Genomic DNA, 20,281 nt, shown 5'->3' with positions numbered 1-20,281 from the left:
ATGACTGGGGATGTGAGTAGCGCCCTCAGCGGATTGATTCAACGCTATTAATGTCAAGACAAGGCTAATCCAATGTTTACTATTTTCTGTTGACATGCTGGGTGGATAGCAGGGGTTGAGTTGTGGGCAATGGGGATATATTTACAGTAAGGCCATGCTTATCTAGAAACATTGGGTCAAGACAATACTTGATAGGATAGGAACAACATCATATATCATGAATAAATTACTAGAGATCACTAGAAAACAGATGAGACATTGAGAATTATCTCAAAATGAGTTGATGTGCACAAGTGAAACATTGTGACTTGTCTCTGTACCAACTTTCAACATAATTGGACAAAGCATGACTTAGAGATAGATGGTAACGGATAAACGGACGAACAAACATAAGTCATAAGCCAATCTATAAGCCCCCATTGGACTCCGCTCGGTGGGGGCTAACAACTTTCATCTCTGAATAATGACAATGCCTACATCTGAGAAACCGAGGGGGTGCAAAAAAAAAACATTGGACACATGACTGAGAGACAAGTGGTAATTGGCGAACGGACGTACCCCAATCTACAAGCCCCCACCGGAGACTAATGGGGGAGGGATGGTGGTGAACTTCCAACTAAGAAACCATCTGTAAGCCCCCACTGGACAAAGTAAAGAATGCCTGAGAAAACCGCCATATTAACGGGTGGTCGGCCATTATATTTCAAATGACCTTATGCCCTACATATACATTGTAAACTGCTGTTTGTCGTCCCACCGTGTCTGCAACGTCTTCCTACAGTCCCTCTCGAGGCTAACAAAAAAATACATCGAGCATTGAACTTCGCTTCCGAATGTAAGTATACCACTGATATGTATCGCTCTGCTACTATTTGTGTTATGTTCATTCACAGTCAAGCAAAATAAGACATGTACAGACCCTAAGTACACTGACAATTGGTAAGTTAGGAAATGGCAGGTCGTATTTTGGCCACGTATTATCAGAATAACTGCCGTTTTAACACCAGAAATGTGTGAACATAATACGATATCAACACCGCTACATATGATGGATATTATTAAATACTAACTCAACTGGTTTACAATCGCCCAAATGTGTAAACATATTAACACATTTTTGACGACCTCTGTGAAAGAATGTTAGGGACGACCTTCTCGTGACCTCTTCCAGTTAACCAGTCGTGCATCTTATTTTATCTTTTGTCATTATTTGTTATTTGACCGACGTCAGTTAGAGATGTTCTACGACATAGTACATTGAAAAAAAGTTTCCATGACGTGGCAGCAAGTCGCAATCGCATAGTTATCTATGACGTGTGTAATAAAACTGATTTTGAAGTGACAAGAATAAGCAATAAAACGTTCAAAGACAGGTTATGCTGTGCCGACAAGTGTTGTTGTCACGGTCCTGTAATCAATGTATATACATTGTCGCATACGACATGTTTACCACTTCCGTGTCACTGAGAATGTTCTAGAACCGTACTGTGTCTGGGTGGAATTTTTAGAAGCTGGTTGAATAGGTAATAGAACACTGTAGAAGGCAATAGAAGGTAATGGAACATTCTAGAAATTTGTAGTAAATTCCAGACTCATTATGTATGCTGATGTAATGGTCTATTTATAGACAGTGTGGGTATATATAGGGGAGTTGTTCAGCACTGAGATCAGATCGGAGATCTCGTTGAATTGTATTGGATTTTATGTATCTAGTTATTGGAGTAGTGGAGTTTTGCCGCGTTATTGTACTTGATGTTTGCAGAGTATAATAATACCAGTACCAGTTGAAACCTCATCTGTTGGCTCCGTGTTCGTGTTTTATCATCGCCGCCAGGGAAGTCTTTTTGTTACTGTTGCCATTTTGGTATTTGAATCATCATACTTGTACTATACCAATTACGGTAATATTACGTTGCGTGTGACATACATGTAAATTAATTCGGCCAATGCTATACTTATTTCAAGGGTTTTAGTACTCATTATAAATATGTTCTCTTCTGTCAAATTTTTGAATTTATTTTTTTGTTCAGTGGCTTATTTATTTGTTGTTATAATATAACATCTCTATAAATTGTGTAATCTAGTTAGAAAGTTATTAAGCAAGTCGTTTCTCGGAAGAGCTCCCCACCATGTTATGTACATCTAAAGTGAGCTCCCCGTCATGTTATGTACACCTAAAGTGAGCTCCCCACCATGTTATGTACAGCTAAAGTGAGCTCCCCGCCATGTTATGTACACCTAAAGTGAGCTCCCCGCCATGTTATGTACACCTAAAGTGAGCTCCCCACCATGTTATGTACAGCTAAAGTGAGCTCCCCACCATGTTCTGTACACCTAAAGTGAGCTCCCCGCCGTGTTATGTACAGCTAAAGTGAGCTCCCCGCCATGTTATGTACACCTAAAGTGAGCTCCCCGTCATGTTATGTACAGCTAAAGTGAGCTCCCCGCCATGTTATGTACAGCTAAAGTGAGCTCCCCACCATGTTATGTACAGCTAAAGTGAGCTCCCCGCCATGTTATGTACAGCTAAAGTGAGCTCCCCACCATGTTATGTACAGCTAAAGTGAGCTCCCCACCATGTTATGTACAGCTAAAGTGAGCTCCCCACCATGTTATGTACAGCTAAAGTTAGCTCCCCGCCATGTTATGTACACCAGTCCTAAAGTGAGCTCCCCGCCATGTTATGTACAGCTAAAGTGAGCTCCCCACCATGTTATGTACCGCTAAAGTGAGCTCCCCGTCATGTTATGTACAGCTAAAGTGAGCTCCCCGCCATGTTATGTACAGCTAAAGTGAGCTCCCCGCCATGTTATGTACAGCTAAAGTGAGCTCCCCGCCATGTTATGTACAGCTAAAGTGAGCTCCCCGCCATGTTATGTACACCTAAAGTGAGCTCCCCGCCATGTTATGTACAGCTAATGTGAGCTCCCCGCCATGTTATGTACAGCTAAAGTGAGCTCCCCGCCATGTTATGTACAGCTAAAGTGAGCTCCCCGTCATGTTATGTACAGCTAAAGTGAGCTCCCCACCATGTTATGTACAGCTAAAGTGAGCTCCCCGCCATGTTATGTACAGCTAAAGTGAGCTCCCCGCCATGTTATGTAAAGCTAAAGTGAGCTCCCCACCATGTTATGTACACCTAAAGTGAGCTGCCCGCCATGTTATGTTCAGCTAAAGTGAGCTCCCCACCATGTTATGTACAGCTAAAGTGAGCTCCCCAGCTAAACGTCAAAGGAAATATGAGAATACACAAGTTTAGACAAACACACACCAAAACTCACCACAAGTATAACTCGTGAATTCTCCTCTCTAGTTAACAGGCAATCATGTAACAAACTATTTTATTGCTTCACAATAAAGCCAACACAGTTATACAATAAGGTACATTATACTATGGGTATATACTAGTATATGTGTGAAAACCAACGTAACAAATAATTTCACAATAAACATCACGTTAGACACAACTTATCTGGACGCTTGGTGCCGGGTACAGCCACCGGTGGCGCTGTATACAATCGAAACCTATTTAGCCTATGCGCATGTAGAATACAGTGTAAAATCCAGAAACAGTTGTTAAATTTGGTGATCAGTTTAGTGTAACGACTGTCGGCGTTGTTTTAATAGCGATAACGCTATTCTATGTAGCTTAGTGATTTTACTTGTATAGCGCCCTCTGTAGTTAACGAACAAACAGACCGGGACATGCCATCTTGAAGAGAAAGTTAGTCGGATTTGATTGACGAAGATAAAACAACAAAGTTTTAGTTGTATTTAGCACCGATCCCCGGAATAGAGTTTTACGTGAATTTGTAATTCTCTCCACGAGTTCAATGAACCTTGACACTGGAGTGACCTTTGCGAACCAGTGACCAGTGAATAAACGACATTGATGTGAAATACTGGAGTGATTTATTTCTGACGCTTGCGGACTGCGACCCCTCAAGTGAACTGTTCCATTATTGATGAAATTAATTTGAAATGACACGATTTATCAATAATCATTCGCCACAGTAAAACTCTACCGGTGAGTACAACTCTAACTGGAGAAAACAAATGTGGAAATAAAGACCATGGCATCACATATAAGGGACCCTGGGTATACTAGTAGCTATGGAAGACCTATCAAGTTAACAGATAAAGCCCTGGAGAATGAATATGAAGAGAATAAGAAAAGGTATGAGCATGCATATAGACAACTCCACGGAATTATGCAGAACACATATGATTTAATAGCAAATAATGGTGATTCCAAGGCCATACATGAAGGTTATAAGGAATGTTTATTTCTATGTGAAAGATTTCTGCAGTGCGAACATGAGTATCGTGCTCTCCTACACGAAGACGAATTTAGTAAACATGAATCAATATTTTTACAAAGACGAGAATACATTCTGAATCATTTAAGTCTGCCGTGCAGTCTTTCTTTGCCAAGGAACAAGATAAGAAAGATCGTCATGCTGACGTTGACCAATACGACAGTGTTTCTCAAACAAGCAGAGCTCCCAGAAAATCAAAGAGCTCTAAGGCTAGTTCATGTTCCACCCATACAAATATTAGTATGCTACGACTCCAAGAAGACCAGAAAAGAGCTGAGTACGCTGCTCGTACAGCCGCCCACCAGGAGCGAATGCGCCTAGAAAGTGCCGCTCTTCAGAGAAGACGGCAAATTGATAAGGAAAAACGACGTCTAGAATTGATTAGAGAACAATCCTTGTTAGAGATTAAGGAAATGCAAGATGATCTTGAGTTCGAGATTAGAAATATGAAAGAAGAAATCGATCTCAAAGAAGTAATTGCCGTTAGTGAAAATAAGTCAAAGGTCCTAGATCAGTATGAGCAAGATGGAAGTCAGAGTGGGACAAAAACGACATACCATGGTCTATTAAAGGAACCTTCCTCTCATGCTGATGAAACTCGTTATGCTAATACAGGTGACTGTGACACAAGACCACCAGAAGGGAGACGTATACGTTTTTCACCAGATACTCCTGGAATATCATCTCTTAACCCCACACCATTACCGAGTACTAGGCAGCTGCAACCATTCCATATAGGCAGTAAATATACAGACGAGTCACAGTGTGCTTCAAGTCAAGATGTTGTCAATACCAGAACAAGGTCCGAAGGAAATTTTCCACAGGATATACATGTTCCAGACAATAGACCACCTTCAGTGACATTGCCAAACTATGAGCACATTTTGCATCAACCGTTAGAAGATAGCAATAACCATATTGATGAATCACAGACATCTCCACGTCAAACTGATTCTGCAGGTGCGCTAAACCGATTGGCTGATATATTATCTAGTCGACAGGAAGAGCTCCCAAGAAAGGAGCCGGATGTTTTCAGCGGTAATGTGTACGACTATCCTGCCTGGATTACTTCCTTTCAAACGCTTGTTGAACAGAAGAAGCCATTATCTGCTGACAGATTATATTACCTAGGCAAATATACTACTGGTGAAGCCAAAGACGTTATTAAAGGTCTACTGACGTTAGGTAGCGAAAAAGCTTATATCAAAGCAAAGAAATTACTAGCTGAGCGCTATGGAGATAAATTGATTGTCGCCGACACATACAAGAAACGAATCAATGACTGGCCACAGATAAAATCCAGCGATGGCAAGGAATTGAGAAAATTCACAGACTTTCTACTTCATTGTGAAACAGCCATGACGACCATTGGATATCTGAGGGTATTGAATGATCCTGATGAACAGAAGAAAGTTCTAAGGAAAATCCCAAAGAGTATTTCTGACCGATGGATGAGAAAGGTAGATAGTGTGCTGAATGATGAGTCTCACATGACACATGGTGATTCATATGATCGTTACCCGCCATTTGCTGAGTTGTGTCAGTTCCTAAGTAGAGAGGCTCGTATCGCATGTAGCCCAGCAAACTTGAAAGCTGATGATAAGAAAGAAGACTCAAAGCGTGGAAAAGGTAGTAAATATAGTGGTGCGAGAAGTTTTGCAACAGAGGCAGATGAGATTAAGAAGACTGCTGCTGTTGAGGAGCAACCCACATCAACCATCGACACAGCTAAAGTGAAACGATGTTGTGTTCTATGTAAGGGAGAACACATCTTAGAGAAATGTAAAGACTTTCTCAAAATGAAATATACAGAAAGAAAAGCTGTTGTGATGTCTAAAGGGTTTTGTATGGGATGTCTAAAATGGGGACATAGATACCGTGATTGTAGATATAAGAAAGTATGTGACACTTGTAAGCGTGCTCACCCTACAGTACTACACGATGATGCATTCAAGGCAAATGTTAATGTTGGTAGGGAGCCCAAGCTTGATAGCGCCATATCACACAGCTTGCAAGTTAAACATACTAATGAGCAGAATGAAATAGAGAATCAGACATGCTCTCACTCACTTATCGTTCCTGTCATGTTACATCACCAAGAATCTCCAGGTCACCAAACATTGGTGTACGCACTACTAGACCCACAGTCAGATTCCTGCTTTTTATCAGAAACCACAATGAATAAGATCCTAGCAAGAGGATCTATAGTTAATTTAAAGCTTTCAACGATGCTAGATGAGAAGATAATTACTAGTAAGAAGATCGATGGTCTGGTTGTTAAGGATATGGATGGTGTTACAAATATAAATTTACCAAGTGTTTACACTAGAGAGGTGATTCCAGCCAGCCACAGCCAGATACCGAAGCCTGAAACCATCAGACAATGGCCTCACTTAAAGAAAGTCGCAGAGAAATTGTATCCATACCAGAGCGATGCTGAGATAGGCCTGTTAATTGGTCTGAACTGTACGCGTGCCTTGAAGCCCAGAGATGTCATACCTGGCAACGAGAACGACCCATATGCTGTCCAAACAGCCCTAGGTTGGGGAGTTATTGGCATGATGCACAACCCGAATGACGACAGCATGAATAACTACAACTGCAGACTTGGGAGTGCCGATGAAAGAAGATGTCACTTTGCATACAAAACACAAGCAAAGGAGATTAACCCAGTTCAGTTAAAAAGGATGTTCGAAGTTGACTTTAATGAGAGGAGTTCAGAAGAAAAAGTCTCAATCGAAGACAAACGATTCTTGACGAAGGTTAGTGATGGAATCCATCAACGAGATGACGGGCATTTTGAAATTCCCTTGCCATTTAAGGATGATAATATCAATCTGCCAAACAATAAAATACTGGCTGTGAAACGATTAGCAAGGCTAAAAAGTAAGATGATAAAGGACTCTCAGTATAAGGCAGATTACATAGCCTTCATGAACGACATAGTAGACAAGGGATTTGCGGAGAAGATACCTGCTGATGAAGATTCTCAAGTAGAAGGTCGTATATGGTATATTCCCCACCATGGTGTATACCATGCTAAAAAACCTCGAAAGATAAGAGTAGTCTTTGACTGCAGTGCAGAATATCATGGTGAGGTCCTAAACCATCATCTATTACAAGGACCTGATTTGACAAACAATCTCACAGGAGTATTGTGTCGTTTCCGACAGGAGCCAATCGCATTCACTTGCGATATAGAAGGGATGTTTCACCAAGTCGGAGTCGATTCTAAAGACCGCGACTATCTGAGATTTCTCTGGTGGGAACACGGAAAACTAGACCAAGAGCCAATTGAGTTTAGGATGACTGTACATCTTTTCGGAGCCACATCATCACCAGGATGTGCTAACTTTGCCCTGAAGGCATCAGCCGATTTGTATGAAGATGAGTATGGTACTGCAGCAGCTGAATTTGTGAGAAAGGACTTCTACGTAGACGACGGTTTGAAATCGGTAGCATCTCCATCTGAAGCTATACATTTGATAGAAAGTAGTAAACTACTTTGTAAAAGAGGAGGATTCCGACTCCACAAGTATATCTCCAACAGTAAGGAGGTAATAGAAAGTATTTCTCCCAGTGAACGAGCCAAGGGTATACAGAACATTGACCTTCACTGCAATGAGCTGCCTATTGAACGCACCTTGGGAGTTCAGTGGTGTGTAGAATTGGATACCTTTCAATTTCGCATTGAGTTGAAGGATAAACCATTTACTAGACGTGGAATTCTATCCACCGTGAGTTCTGTATTCGATCCTCTCGGATTAGTAGCTCCACTTATACTTACAGGTAAACGGATACTCCAAGAACTAATCAGAGATGGAGCTGACTGGGATGATGCAATTCCAGCTGATATCAAAGTAAGATGGGAACGATGGAGGGCAGAACTTCTTCTTCTCTCAAAGCTTAATATTCCTAGATGCTATAAGCCAACAGACTTTGGTAAGTTGAAGATGGCTGAGCTGCATCACTTCTGTGATGCAAGTCAAACCGGTTACGGTCAGTGCAGTTATTTGAGACTGATGGATGAACACAACAGAGTTTCCTGTTCTCTGGTTATGGGAAAGGCCAGAGTGACCCCGTCGAAGCCATTCACCATTCCTAGATTAGAACTGACGGCTGCAGTGACATCTGTAAGAGTGAGCAATTTCCTGGCCAAAGAGTTACAATATGAAGATATATCTCACACGTATTGGACTGACAGTATGGTGACACTAGGCTACATAACAAACGAGGCAAGGCGTTTTCACATCTTTGTGGCAAACCGAGTTCAACTAATTAGGGATTTTACATCTCCAGAGCAATGGCGACACATTGCTACCAAAGATAATCCTGCAGACATAGCGTCGAGAGGTGTCAGTGCAAAGGAATTGAACCAGAGTACTTTGTGGTGGAAGGGACCAACATTCCTATCGACAGCAGCGACGTTGATCCCAGAAATCAACCATGTAGATCTTCAACCTGACGACCCAGAAGTCAAGAAAGTAACTGTGTTGGTTACAAAAGTCAAACCGGGTAGCCATGCAGCCATATTAACAAGACTGGAATATTTTTCGAGCTGGCATAAGGCAAAGCGAGCTATCGCTGTATGTCTACGATTTAAGAAGAAACTAGTGAACCGAAGTGTTAAGCTGCCGAAAGTCTGTAAAGACTTAAAATCATTGAAGGAAGTGATAAAGATATCATACATACCTGTTGATGTCGACGAAATGCGAAGGGCTGAGCAAGAAATTATCAAATTAACACAGCAACAGGCATTTGCTAAAGAGTTGCAGATTCTCCATAATACGGAATTCTCAAGTACCACGACTGGTGGAGATAGCCGAAAGAAGCTCTCACTGAAGAAGACTAGCAACCTATTCCGACTGGACCCATACCTCGATGAAAGTGAAATACTTAGGGTAGGAGGAAGAATCAAAAGAGCGAATCTTCCTAGAGATATAACCCATCCAGTGTTATTGCCTAAGAAAGGTCATGTCACAAGTTTGATAATTTCACATTACCATGCAAGAAGTGGACATTCTGGGTGTGGTATGATGCTTAACGAAATTCGCGCTTCTGGATACTGGATAATAGCTTCCAGAGCAACAGTGTCGGCCTACGTGTGGAAGTGCATTCCATGCCGTAAATTACATAGACCTGCACAAGTGCAGAGGATGTCTGATTTACCACGAGACAGACTAGAACCCACAGCTCCATTTACTTATAGTGCTGTGGACTACTTTGGACCTTTCTACGTGAAGGAAGGACGCCGTGAACTAAAACGATATGGTGTGCTTTTCACCTGTTTGAGCTCGCGTGCAATCCACATTGAGACTGCTAACTCACTAAGTACTGATTCGTTCCTGAACGCCTATCGCCGCTTCATTGGCCGCCGTGGACCGATTCGTCAACTTCGATCGGATAGAGGAACTAATTTTGTTGGTGCAAAGGGTGAATTACTATGTGCGTTGGCAGAGATGAATCACGAGAGAGTGCATCATGAGCTTCTAAAGGACAGTTGTGATTGGGTGACATTCAAAATGAACGTGCCTCATTCCAGCCACATGGGTGGAGTTTGGGAGAGGATGATTAGATCCGCCAGAAACGCTTTGTCTGCCTTACTGATGACACATGGTAAGCAGCTTGATGACGAGTTGCTTAGAACACTACTTGTTGAGGCAGAAGCCATTGTGAACAGTCGTCCCCTCACATACACTGATGTTAGTTCAACAAGCTCATTAGAACCACTCTCCCCTAGTCAAATATTGACATTAAAATCTAATGTTGTTCTTCCACCACCCGGAGAATTCCAGAGAGCTGATGTGTATTGTCGCCACCGTTGGAGGCGTGTGCAGTACCTCGCGAATGAATTCTGGAGCCGCTGGAAGACAGAGTTCCTACCGACTCTCCAAGAACGACGAAAATGGGTTGCCTCCCAACCAGATCTACAGAAGGATGACGTTGTGATGATGATGGATGATAGCCTGCCGCGATCCAGATGGCCACTTGCACGCATCATCGAAACTTTTCCCGGAGAAGATGGTCATGTCAGGAAAGTCCGCCTAGCAGTTGGACAGTCTATTTATGATTGACCAATACATAAACTTGTATTGTTAATTAGCCAAGGTATCCCCGTCAAGGAGCCTGATGTTGAAGTATAAGACAATCCTCGATAGTATAGTAGTATTATTTGTAGATATAGTCTTTGATTTTTGTTGGGTAAATTGCTTCAATTTAGAGGAGCCATGTAACGACTGTCGGCGTTGTTTTAATAGCGATAACGCTATTCTATGTAGCTTAGTGATTTTACTTGTATAGCGCCCTCTGTAGTTAACGAACAAACAGACCGGGACATGCCATCTTGAAGAGAAAGTTAGTCGGATTTGATTGACGAAGATAAAACAACAAAGTTTTAGTTGTATTTAGCACCGATCCCCGGAATAGAGTTTTACGTGAATTTGTAATTCTCTCCACGAGTTCAATGAACCTTGACACTGGAGTGACCTTTGCGAACCAGTGACCAGTGAATAAACGACATTGATGTGAAATACTGGAGTGATTTATTTCTGACGCTTGCGGACTGCGACCCCTCAAGTGAACTGTTCCATTATTGATGAAATTAATTTGAAATGACACGATTTATCAATAATCATTCGCCACAGTTTAGTATGATAGAAAGCGTGTACAGACTTCAAATTACCACAATAGAAAGAGTGGGGGTCAGAACCGACTATATGTGATTCCGGAGTTTCATACTAAAGGTCTTCTATTAATAATTGCACTTTCAAATAATATTCACGAGACATGTCTTCGTCATGATCTCGTTAAAGCCGATTAACATATTGTGTACGCAGTGCGAATGCTTCGGTTTCTTTTTCCGTCTTCCACGACCAATGCGTCATCACAGTGAAGTCAGTTTACGTTTTATGTAAGTGACGTTCAGCAAACCTCATTGATGCTGTTCGTATTCAAAGCCGACACATAAGCGACGCTACCAGATATATACACAAAGCTAACAAGCTACACTAAAATCTATAAACAATTTGAAAGAGCAACTAATATTCTTCAAGCTGGTATTTTTTATAGATTTTATTTTTCATTCTTTTCTAGTTTAAAAAATTCAAGCTGACTCGATTCTTCACCCCTTGGCTCCATGTGGTTAGACTAAGTCCTTTTTTACCACTTGATTTAGAAGAACCGCTGGCTTTCTTAAAGTCACGTATTTAACACTTAGGCTACCAAATTAAACGACACCATTCCTAAATGTGGATGTTCGGCAAAAACAAATATATATATATATATGGCCAGTAATTCAGTGAAAGTAACTTATATATATGGCCAGTAATTCAGTGAAAGTAACTTATATATATGGCCCGTAACTCAGTGAAAGTGACTTATATATATGGCCCGTAACTCAGTGAAAGTAACTTATATATACGGCCCGTAACTCAGTGAAAGTAACTTATATATACCGCCCGTAACTCAGTGAAAGTAACTTATATATATGGCCCGTAATTCAGTGAAAGTAACTTATATATATGGCCCGTAACTCAGTGGAAGTAACTTATATATATGGCCCGTAATCCAGTGAAAGTAACTTATATATATGGCCCCTAATCCAGTGAAAGTAACGTATATATATATGGCCAGTAATTCAGTGAAAGTTACTTATATATATGGCCAGTAATTCAGTGAAAGTAACTTATATATATGGCCAGTAATTCAGTGAAAGTAACTTATATATGCCGCCCGTACCTCAGTGAAAGTAACTTATATATATGGCCCGTAATTCAGTTAAAGTAACTTATATATATGGCCAGTAACTCAGTGAAAGTAACGTATATATATATGGCCCGTAATTCAGTGAAAGTAACTTATATATATGGCCCGTAACTCAGTGAAAGTAACTTATATATGTGGCCCGTAACTCAGTTAAAGTAACTTATATATATGGCCAGTAATTCAGTGAAAGTAACTTATATATATGGCCCGTAACTCAGTGAAAGTGACTTATATATATGGCCCGTAACTCAGTGAAAGTAACTTATATATACGGCCCGTAACTCAGTGAAAGTAACTTATATATATGGCCCGTAATTCAGTGAAAGTAACTTATATATATGGCCCGTAACTCAGTGAAAGTGACTTATATATATGGCCCGTAACTCAGTGAAAGTAACTTATATATACGGCCCGTAACTCAGTGAAAGTAACTTATATATACCGCCCGTAACTCAGTGAAAGTAACTTATATATATGGCCCGTAATTCAGTGAAAGTAACTTATATATATGGCCCGTAACTCAGTGGAAGTAACTTATATATATGGCCCGTAATCCAGTGAAAGTAACTTATATATATGGCCCCTAATCCAGTGAAAGTAACGTATATATATATGGCCAGTAATTCAGTGAAAGTTACTTATATATATGGCCAGTAATTCAGTGAAAGTAACTTATATATATGGCCAGTAATTCAGTGAAAGTAACTTATATATGCCGCCCGTACCTCAGTGAAAGTAACTTATATATATGGCCCGTAATTCAGTTAAAGTAACTTATATATATGGCCAGTAACTCAGTGAAAGTAACGTATATATATATGGCCCGTAATTCAGTGAAAGTAACTTATATATATGGCCCGTAACTCAGTGAAAGTAACTTATATATGTGGCCCGTAACTCAGTTAAAGTAACTTATATATATGGCCCGTAACTCAGTGAAAGTAACTTATATATATGGCCCCTAATCCAGTGAAAGTAAGTATATATATGGCCCGTAACTCAGTGAAAGTAATTTATATATATGGCCCGTAACTCAGTGACATTAACTTATATATACGGCCCGTAACTCAGTGAAAGTAACTTATATATACCGCCCGTAACTCAGTGAAGGTAACTTATATATATGGCCCGTAATTCAGTGAAAGTAACTTATATATATGGCCCGTAACTCAGTGAAAGTAACTTATATATGTGGCCCGTAACTCAGTTAAAGTAACTTATATATATGGCCCGTAACTCAGTTAAAGTAAGTTATATATGTGGCCTGTAACTCAGTGAAAGTAACTTATATATATGGGCAGTAACTCAGTGAAAGTAACTTATATATATGGCCAGTAACTCAGTGAAAGTAACTTATATATATGGCCCATAATTCAGTGAAAGTAACTTATATATGGCCCGTAACTCAGTGAAAGTAACTTATATATATGGCCCGTAACTCAGTGAAAGTAACTTATATATACGGCCCGGAACTCAGTGAAAGTAATTTATATATATGGCCTGTAACTCAGTGAAAGTAACTTATATATATGGCCCATAACTCAGTTAAAGTAATTTATATATATATATGGCCCGTTACTCAGTTAAAGTAACTTATATATATGGCCCGTAACTCAGTTAAAGTAATTTATATATATGGCCCGTTACTCAGTTAAAGTAATTTATATATATATGGCCTGTAACTCAGTGAAAGTAACTTATATATATATGGCCCGTAACTCAGTTAAAGTAATTTATATATATGGCCCGTTACTCAGTTAAAGTAACTTATATATATGGCCCGTAACTCAGTTAAAGTAATTTATATATATGGCCTGTAACTCAGTGAAAGTAACTTATATATATGGCTCGTAACTCAGTGAAAGTAACTTATATATATGGCCCGTAACTCAGTTAAAGTAATTTATATATATGGCCCGTTACACAGTTAAAGTAACTTATATATATGGCCCGTAACTCAGTTAAAGTAATTTATATATATGGCCCGTTACTCAGTTAAAGTAACTTATATATATGGCCCGTAACTCAGTTAACGTAATTTATATATATGGCCCGTTACTCAGTTAAAGTAACTTATATATATGGCCCGTAACTCAGTGAAAGTAACTTATATATATGGCACGTAACTCAGTTAAAGTAACTTATATATATGACCCGTAACTCAGTTAAAGTAACTTATATATATGGCCCGTAACTCAGTTAAAGTAACTTATATATACCGCCCGTAACTCAGTGAAAGTAACTTATATATATGGCCCGTAACTCAGTTAAAGTAACTTATATATATGGCCCGTAACTCAGTTAAAGTAACATATATATATGGCCCGTAACTCAGTTAAAGTAACTTATATATATGGCCCGTAACTCAGTTAAATTAACTTATATATATGGCCCGTAACTCAGTGAAAGTAACTTATATATATGGCCCGTAACTCAGTGAAAGTAACTTATAAATACGGCCCGTAACTCAGTGAAAGTAACTTATATATATGGCCCGTAACTCAGTGAAAGTAATTTATATATACGGCCCGTAACTCGGTGAAAGTGACTTATATATATGGCCCGTAACTCAGTTAAAGTAACTTATATATATGACCCGTAACCCAGTTAAAGTAACTTATATATATGGCCCGTAACTCAGTTAAAGTAACTTATATATACCGCCCGTAACTCAGTGAAAGTAACTTATATATATGGCCTGTAACTCAGTGAAAGTAACTTATATATATGGCCCGTAACTCAGTGAAAGTAACTTATATATATGGCCCGTAACTCAGTTAAAGTAACTTATATATATGGCCCGTAACTCAGTGAAAGTAACTTATATATATGGCCTGTAACTCAGTGAAAGTAACTTATATATACGGCCCGTAACTCAGTGAAAGTAATTTATATATATGGCCTGTAACTCAGTTAAATGAACTTATATATATGGCCCGTAATTCAGTGAAAGTAACTTATATATATGGCCCGTAACTCAGTGAAAGTAACTTATATATATGGTCCGTAACTCAGTTAAAGTAACTTATATATATGACCCGTAACGCAGTTAAAGTAACTTATATATATGGCCCATAACTCAGTTAAAGTAACTTATATATATGGCCCGTAACTCAGTGAAAGTAACTTATATATATGGCCCGTAACTCAGTTAAAGTAACTTTTATATACCGCCCGTAACTCAGTGAAAGTAACTTATATATATGGCCCGTAACTCAGTGAAAGTAACTTATATATATGGCCCGTAACTCAGTGAAAGTAACTTATATATATGGCCCGTAACTCAGTTAAAGTAACTTATATATATGGCCCGTAACTCAGTGAAAGTAACTTATATATATGGCCTGTAACTCAGTGAAAGTAACTTATATATACGGCCCGTAACTCAGTGAAAGTAATTTGTATATATGGCCTGTAACTCAGTTAAATGAACTTATATATATGGCCCGTAATTCAGTGAAAGTAACTTATATATATGGCCCGTAACTCAGTGAAAGTAACTTATATATATGGTCCGTAACTCAGTTAAAGTAACTTATATATATGACCCGTAACGCAGTTAAAGTAACTTATATATATGGCCCATAACTCAGTTAAAGTAACTTATATATATGGCCCGTAACTCAGTGAAAGTAACTTATATATATGGCCTGTAACTCAGTGAAAGTAACTTATATATACGGCCCGTAACTCAGTGAAAGTAATTTATATATATGGCCCGTAACTCAGTTAAATTAACTTATATATATGGCCCGTAATTCAGTGAAAGTAACTTATATATATGGCCCGTAACTCAGTGAAAGTAACTTATATATATGGCCCGTAACTCAGTGACAGTAACTTATATATATGGCATGTAACTCAGTGAAAGTAACTTATATATACGGCCCGTAACTCAGTGAAAGTAACTTATATACATGGGCAGTAACTCAGTGAAAGTAACTTATATATATGGCCAGTAACTCAGTGAAAGTAACATATATATACGGCCCGTAACTCAGTGAAAGTAACTTATATATATGGCCCGTAATTCAGTGAAAGTAACTTATATATATGGCCCGTAACTCTGTGAAAGTAACTTATATATATGGCCAATAACTCGGTGAAAGTAACTTATATATATGAATGTAACTTTATATGTGCTCGTTAATACCTCGTGACGCTATGTGAGGATACGGCTTTACCTGGCGACACAATAACGCCATCACGCGTACGCTAACCGAATACAGTAGGCAATATTTTTATATACTTGTATAAATAACCTGGTATACTGATTTTGTGTAATCATATTGTGTCTCTGGATAACAATATCTTTTGCATCACCAGTATTATTTACCGTAAAGTCTGAATATTATATTTGTTTCCTTGGGACATTATTTTGATGATTGTATCCATGCTACATCAAATGACTTACATTTGCTTGGAAATCAAATTCATTGCGACAGCATGTAATATCATGTAATATCATATGCTGCCCAGTCACTATCGTATACAGAATAACACATATACCAATACACTAACTTGACTAATTTTCTGTTTTCGTTATAGTTCTGTTGCTGCAAATATGGATATGTTTATGCTAATAACAACAGTTGCTGTAATGATGTTGGGAATTATATTTTTTGTGAAAAAGAAACTGCTGAAGCCTAGAGACAAAGATTACTGGAAAGCTATTCATATACCAGGTGGCAGAGAACTAGGTGATTGGGAAGTAACGTACGTTTCTTTGCTTGACCGAGGACTGTTTCTGCTGTCATATGTTCTCTTCATTGATTCGAAGGAGGTCCTGACCAAGGAGATACTCACCAAGGCATCTCATAAAATAAGAGCAAGACATCCTATGCTACGAATGAGAATCGTGGAACATTCAGATGCCAAAGGTAATAAACGTATGTTTTTTGCACCAACTGAGAATGAGACGGTTGATGTAGAGACTATACAATCTGATGATTGGGTAGCTGTTCATTCAAAAGAAGTTGGCACTACGTTCAATTCCCAGAAAGGTCCACTTTGGAGAGTTCGATTGCTCCAGAATGAGGACAACCAATTTCCTGTAGACGGCATATACAAGAGTACTGTTGTCGTTACCTTTTACCAAGCAATTATCGATGGTGTAGCTGTTATGCGATTTGTTGATGAATTGATGGATCACCTGTGCTCTGCAGCAGAGGGTAATGATGAACTTCCAGAGAGCCTTCCACTACCACCGAGTGTCGAAGATTTCATTGGCCTCACTGATATGTCATGGAGGCAGAAACTCGTCACAGTTGCAAGGCTACTAAAAATGCGATATGGCACTATAAAACAAAATCCTTACACAGAGCGTTTCGGTGCAGAGATAAAGCGAAATCCCGATGTTGAAATAGCAACGAAAATCTTTCCCATTGAGTTTTCTAAATTAGACACACAAATAATTCTGGAAAACTCAAAGAAGCATAATGCTACTGTTAATGGCGTCATACTCGCAGCCTGTTGCTCAGCAATGTCACGAATCTTGCAAGGTGGGAGTTTGAAATGTGATATCAAATTTCGGATAGCATATCCTGCTGATATGAGGCGCTTCTCCAAACCATCTCTAGATGCAAAGGAAGGCCTTGTTAACCGTGGAGTTCCATATTTCATGGAGGTTAACGTTCCACGAAATATTGACCAACCCAATGTATTTTGGAAATTTGCAAATGAAATCACAAAGGAAACGCACAGAAAGATAAGAAATGGAGAAGCTCAAGACTTCTTAAGATTACAGGGATTCCTACTTGACCTTGGTTTATCATTTTGTTCCCTGGAAAGTAGTGTATTTGAAGACAGAGAGAATGGGTGGCGCAGTTCAACGGCATTTCTAGTGTCAAACTTGGGCAACCTCAAGTATTTGACCAAAGAAAGATCTCGTAAATTCGAACTACGTACAAAACATAATGGCAGCGCTATGAATGCCTGGGGTGATATATTTAATTTATATGTAGCAACAATACATGGAAGATTACTGATTAGTATCGTATATGCAACACACGTGACAACAATAGCTCAGGTAAAGGAATATGGTGACCTGATTGTAAAAAACATCAACGATGCATGTGGTATCAGTGAATAGGATTTACAATATCAAATCACAATCTCAATATCAGTAATTTGACATTATTCATCGCCGCTAATATAGTGTAGCGAATTAGGGACATACCTTTACATATGCATGCCCGTATGAGGTATATTTTATGTTTGAATGAACAAAATGCACGTAATGTGGTATCATAAACGTTACTCAGTCACAACGGAAATAACGGTCACTTTGACAGTCTTTGTGAACACATTTCTTTCTCATTGACTATTTTTATTTGTAATCCATACAGATATGTTCATCTTTGAAACGTTTAGTAATCCGTTTTTTTTATTTTTACAAATAACCAGTAGTTACTTCATATGCATTTTGTATGCATGATATGCACAATTTATATAAAAATCGCTTCCAATATTTGGGTACAAAGTGTACTTGGTTTCTGCTAAGTGTAGTATATGCTTTTTCTCACGAGTCAATCAATCAATCAATCTTTACACTCCAGTTTTGTTTCTGTAATTACCCTACATCATTTTCTTACGCAATGTTTTATGTCCTTGGTGTGTGTTTGTAAAAAGACTACTCAGTATGTAGACCTGCATAATAAGTTGACCAATCATAGTACTGTATTTGCACTTAAGGTGTTGACTAATAACAGTACTGTTTGGTCACATGCATGGACATCCTTTTTTTATAATCCAATAATCCATGTAGGCTTACACCTACTTTCATGAGATAGAAAAATGAAAAGAAAATACAAACTCTAAATAAAAATAGATAATAAATTAAGCAACAAATGTAAAAAAGCCAACCAAATCATGCTTTTTCAATACATATATATATATATATTTACACAAAATATGATTATTTTCACATACGATTGTTTTTTTATGTTTGTTTATATTACCAATAAATAATACATAACCAATAACATGTTGGCAAGAGTACTGTACTGTATATGTTTGGTGCAGCTAACTTCTGATTTAGGATTTTATAAAAAAATTACCTTACAACTATTAACAATTTAACAAAATTCTTTTAGGGATGCGATGTAACTACATCCACTGACGCTGTTGTCATTCGTGTCACCCATGTGAACACGAAATGCAAACGTGAAGCGCCAACTATCTTTATTCTTCTTTACTTCAGTCATTAAATTTCAATGAATTGTAATGCCTTCTTTGTGGTTTTAAGAATATCAATAATAATGAAAATAATGTTCAATTTAATACTAACTATTGAATATGTTCTTGATGTATCGCTCAACAGTGATGGGTTGACGTTATGTTAGGAGTTACCAATTTGAAATCTGTATGTGCAGGAAACCGAATTCATTATGCAGTTAATATATCAGTTTCTAAAGCTCCAGCCAGCGAACCAACAATTCAAAACGTGTGCACATGATGGATTTATGGTCATTCACATTGTTTGTTCTTTTTTCAACGTGGACCACACGTCCCATGTGAAGTTGGTATTTTGAACGCAAATTTACACTTTACTATTCTTTTTTGGCACGATTGTGCAATTAACAATGTTAAATTTTGTTTTAAATTTGCATTTAGTACATGCATCGTTGGTAAATCACAGCATTCCGCTAGTCATCTAACTGACCCATCTCCCCATGACATATCTGACGAAAACAGCGCAATACTCATTTTTCAGTATCACTATTGTTTTTTATTTGATTCAAAATAGCCAACTTGCGGCCATTTTATAATAACTTCCCAAAAACAAGGTATCGGTAGGTATTGCATTGTCATTATTAACATAATGCAAACAAACTATTAAAACAAACTCAAATGCACAACAATAAAGTAGGTAACGTTATTGATTGTTTGTCCAAGCACATTAGAGAGCTCAGTCACAGGCAACTACCAAATGCAATCGAATAAATAATTCTATGACAGTGCCGTCCATTGCAGTGACTGGTACTCTTTGGTCGATCGGTACTACGTGCTGTCCAGTTTGTCAGAAAATAACAAGGCACTGAGCAGTGGCTGGGGTCAGGGTACGAACGCATCGAGAAGAGTGTGCGCGAATCAACAATAACCAATATTTGTACATATTGTGATTAGTTCAGGTACAAAAATACTGCTCTTTTCCATCTGCCAACTTGATATGAATAGTCTTCACTTACCATTCACTT

At 38.6% G+C, this 20,281-nt stretch overlaps 2 protein-coding genes across 3 annotated transcripts; both read left to right on the top strand.

Annotated features, from left to right (window-relative positions):
* Positions 1-720: 720 nt before the first annotated feature.
* LOC146734312 (uncharacterized) lies at positions 721-19,066 on the top strand. Of its 2 annotated transcripts, none has more exons than XM_085508382.1 (2): positions 721-835; positions 16,632-19,066. In XM_085508382.1, the coding sequence occupies exon 2, from the start codon at positions 16,648-16,650 to the stop codon at positions 18,172-18,174; it is 1,527 nt and encodes a 508-aa protein (XP_085364508.1). In that variant the 5' UTR covers positions 721-835; positions 16,632-16,647; the 3' UTR covers positions 18,175-19,066. The 2 variants fall into 2 exon arrangements, with proteins under 2 accessions (XP_085364508.1, XP_085364509.1); XM_085508383.1 differs by lacking the exon at positions 721-835 and adding an exon at positions 1,490-1,553.
* Positions 4,074-10,393, top strand: LOC146734313 (uncharacterized). Its single transcript, XM_085508566.1, has 2 exons — positions 4,074-4,177; positions 4,387-10,393. Exons 1-2 carry the CDS (start codon positions 4,074-4,076, stop codon positions 10,391-10,393), a joined length of 6,111 nt encoding a protein of 2,036 aa, XP_085364692.1.
* Positions 19,067-20,281: the final 1,215 nt, after the last annotated feature.

Source organism: Saccoglossus kowalevskii, chromosome 15, assembly GCF_978046115.1.
Source record: "Saccoglossus kowalevskii chromosome 15, keSacKowa6.1, whole genome shotgun sequence".
In the NCBI taxonomy this organism is placed as follows: domain Eukaryota; kingdom Metazoa; phylum Hemichordata; class Enteropneusta; family Harrimaniidae; genus Saccoglossus; species Saccoglossus kowalevskii.
The sequence above is the reverse complement of the archived record's forward strand: the minus strand, read 5'-3'. Positions and strand labels throughout refer to the sequence as shown.

Bases quoted from the DNA above. Each gene is read 5' to 3' on its own strand.
- LOC146734313 (XM_085508566.1), top strand. From the start codon at position 4,074: ATGGCATCACATATAAGGGACCCTGGGTATACTAGTAGCTATGGAAGA. The intron at 4,178-4,386 runs GTATGAGCATGC...TACAAAGACGAG, and splicing joins TATGAAGAGAATAAGAAAAG to AATACATTCTGAATCATTTA.
- LOC146734312 (XM_085508382.1), top strand. From the start codon at position 16,648: ATGGATATGTTTATGCTAATAACAACAGTTGCTGTAATGATGTTGGGA.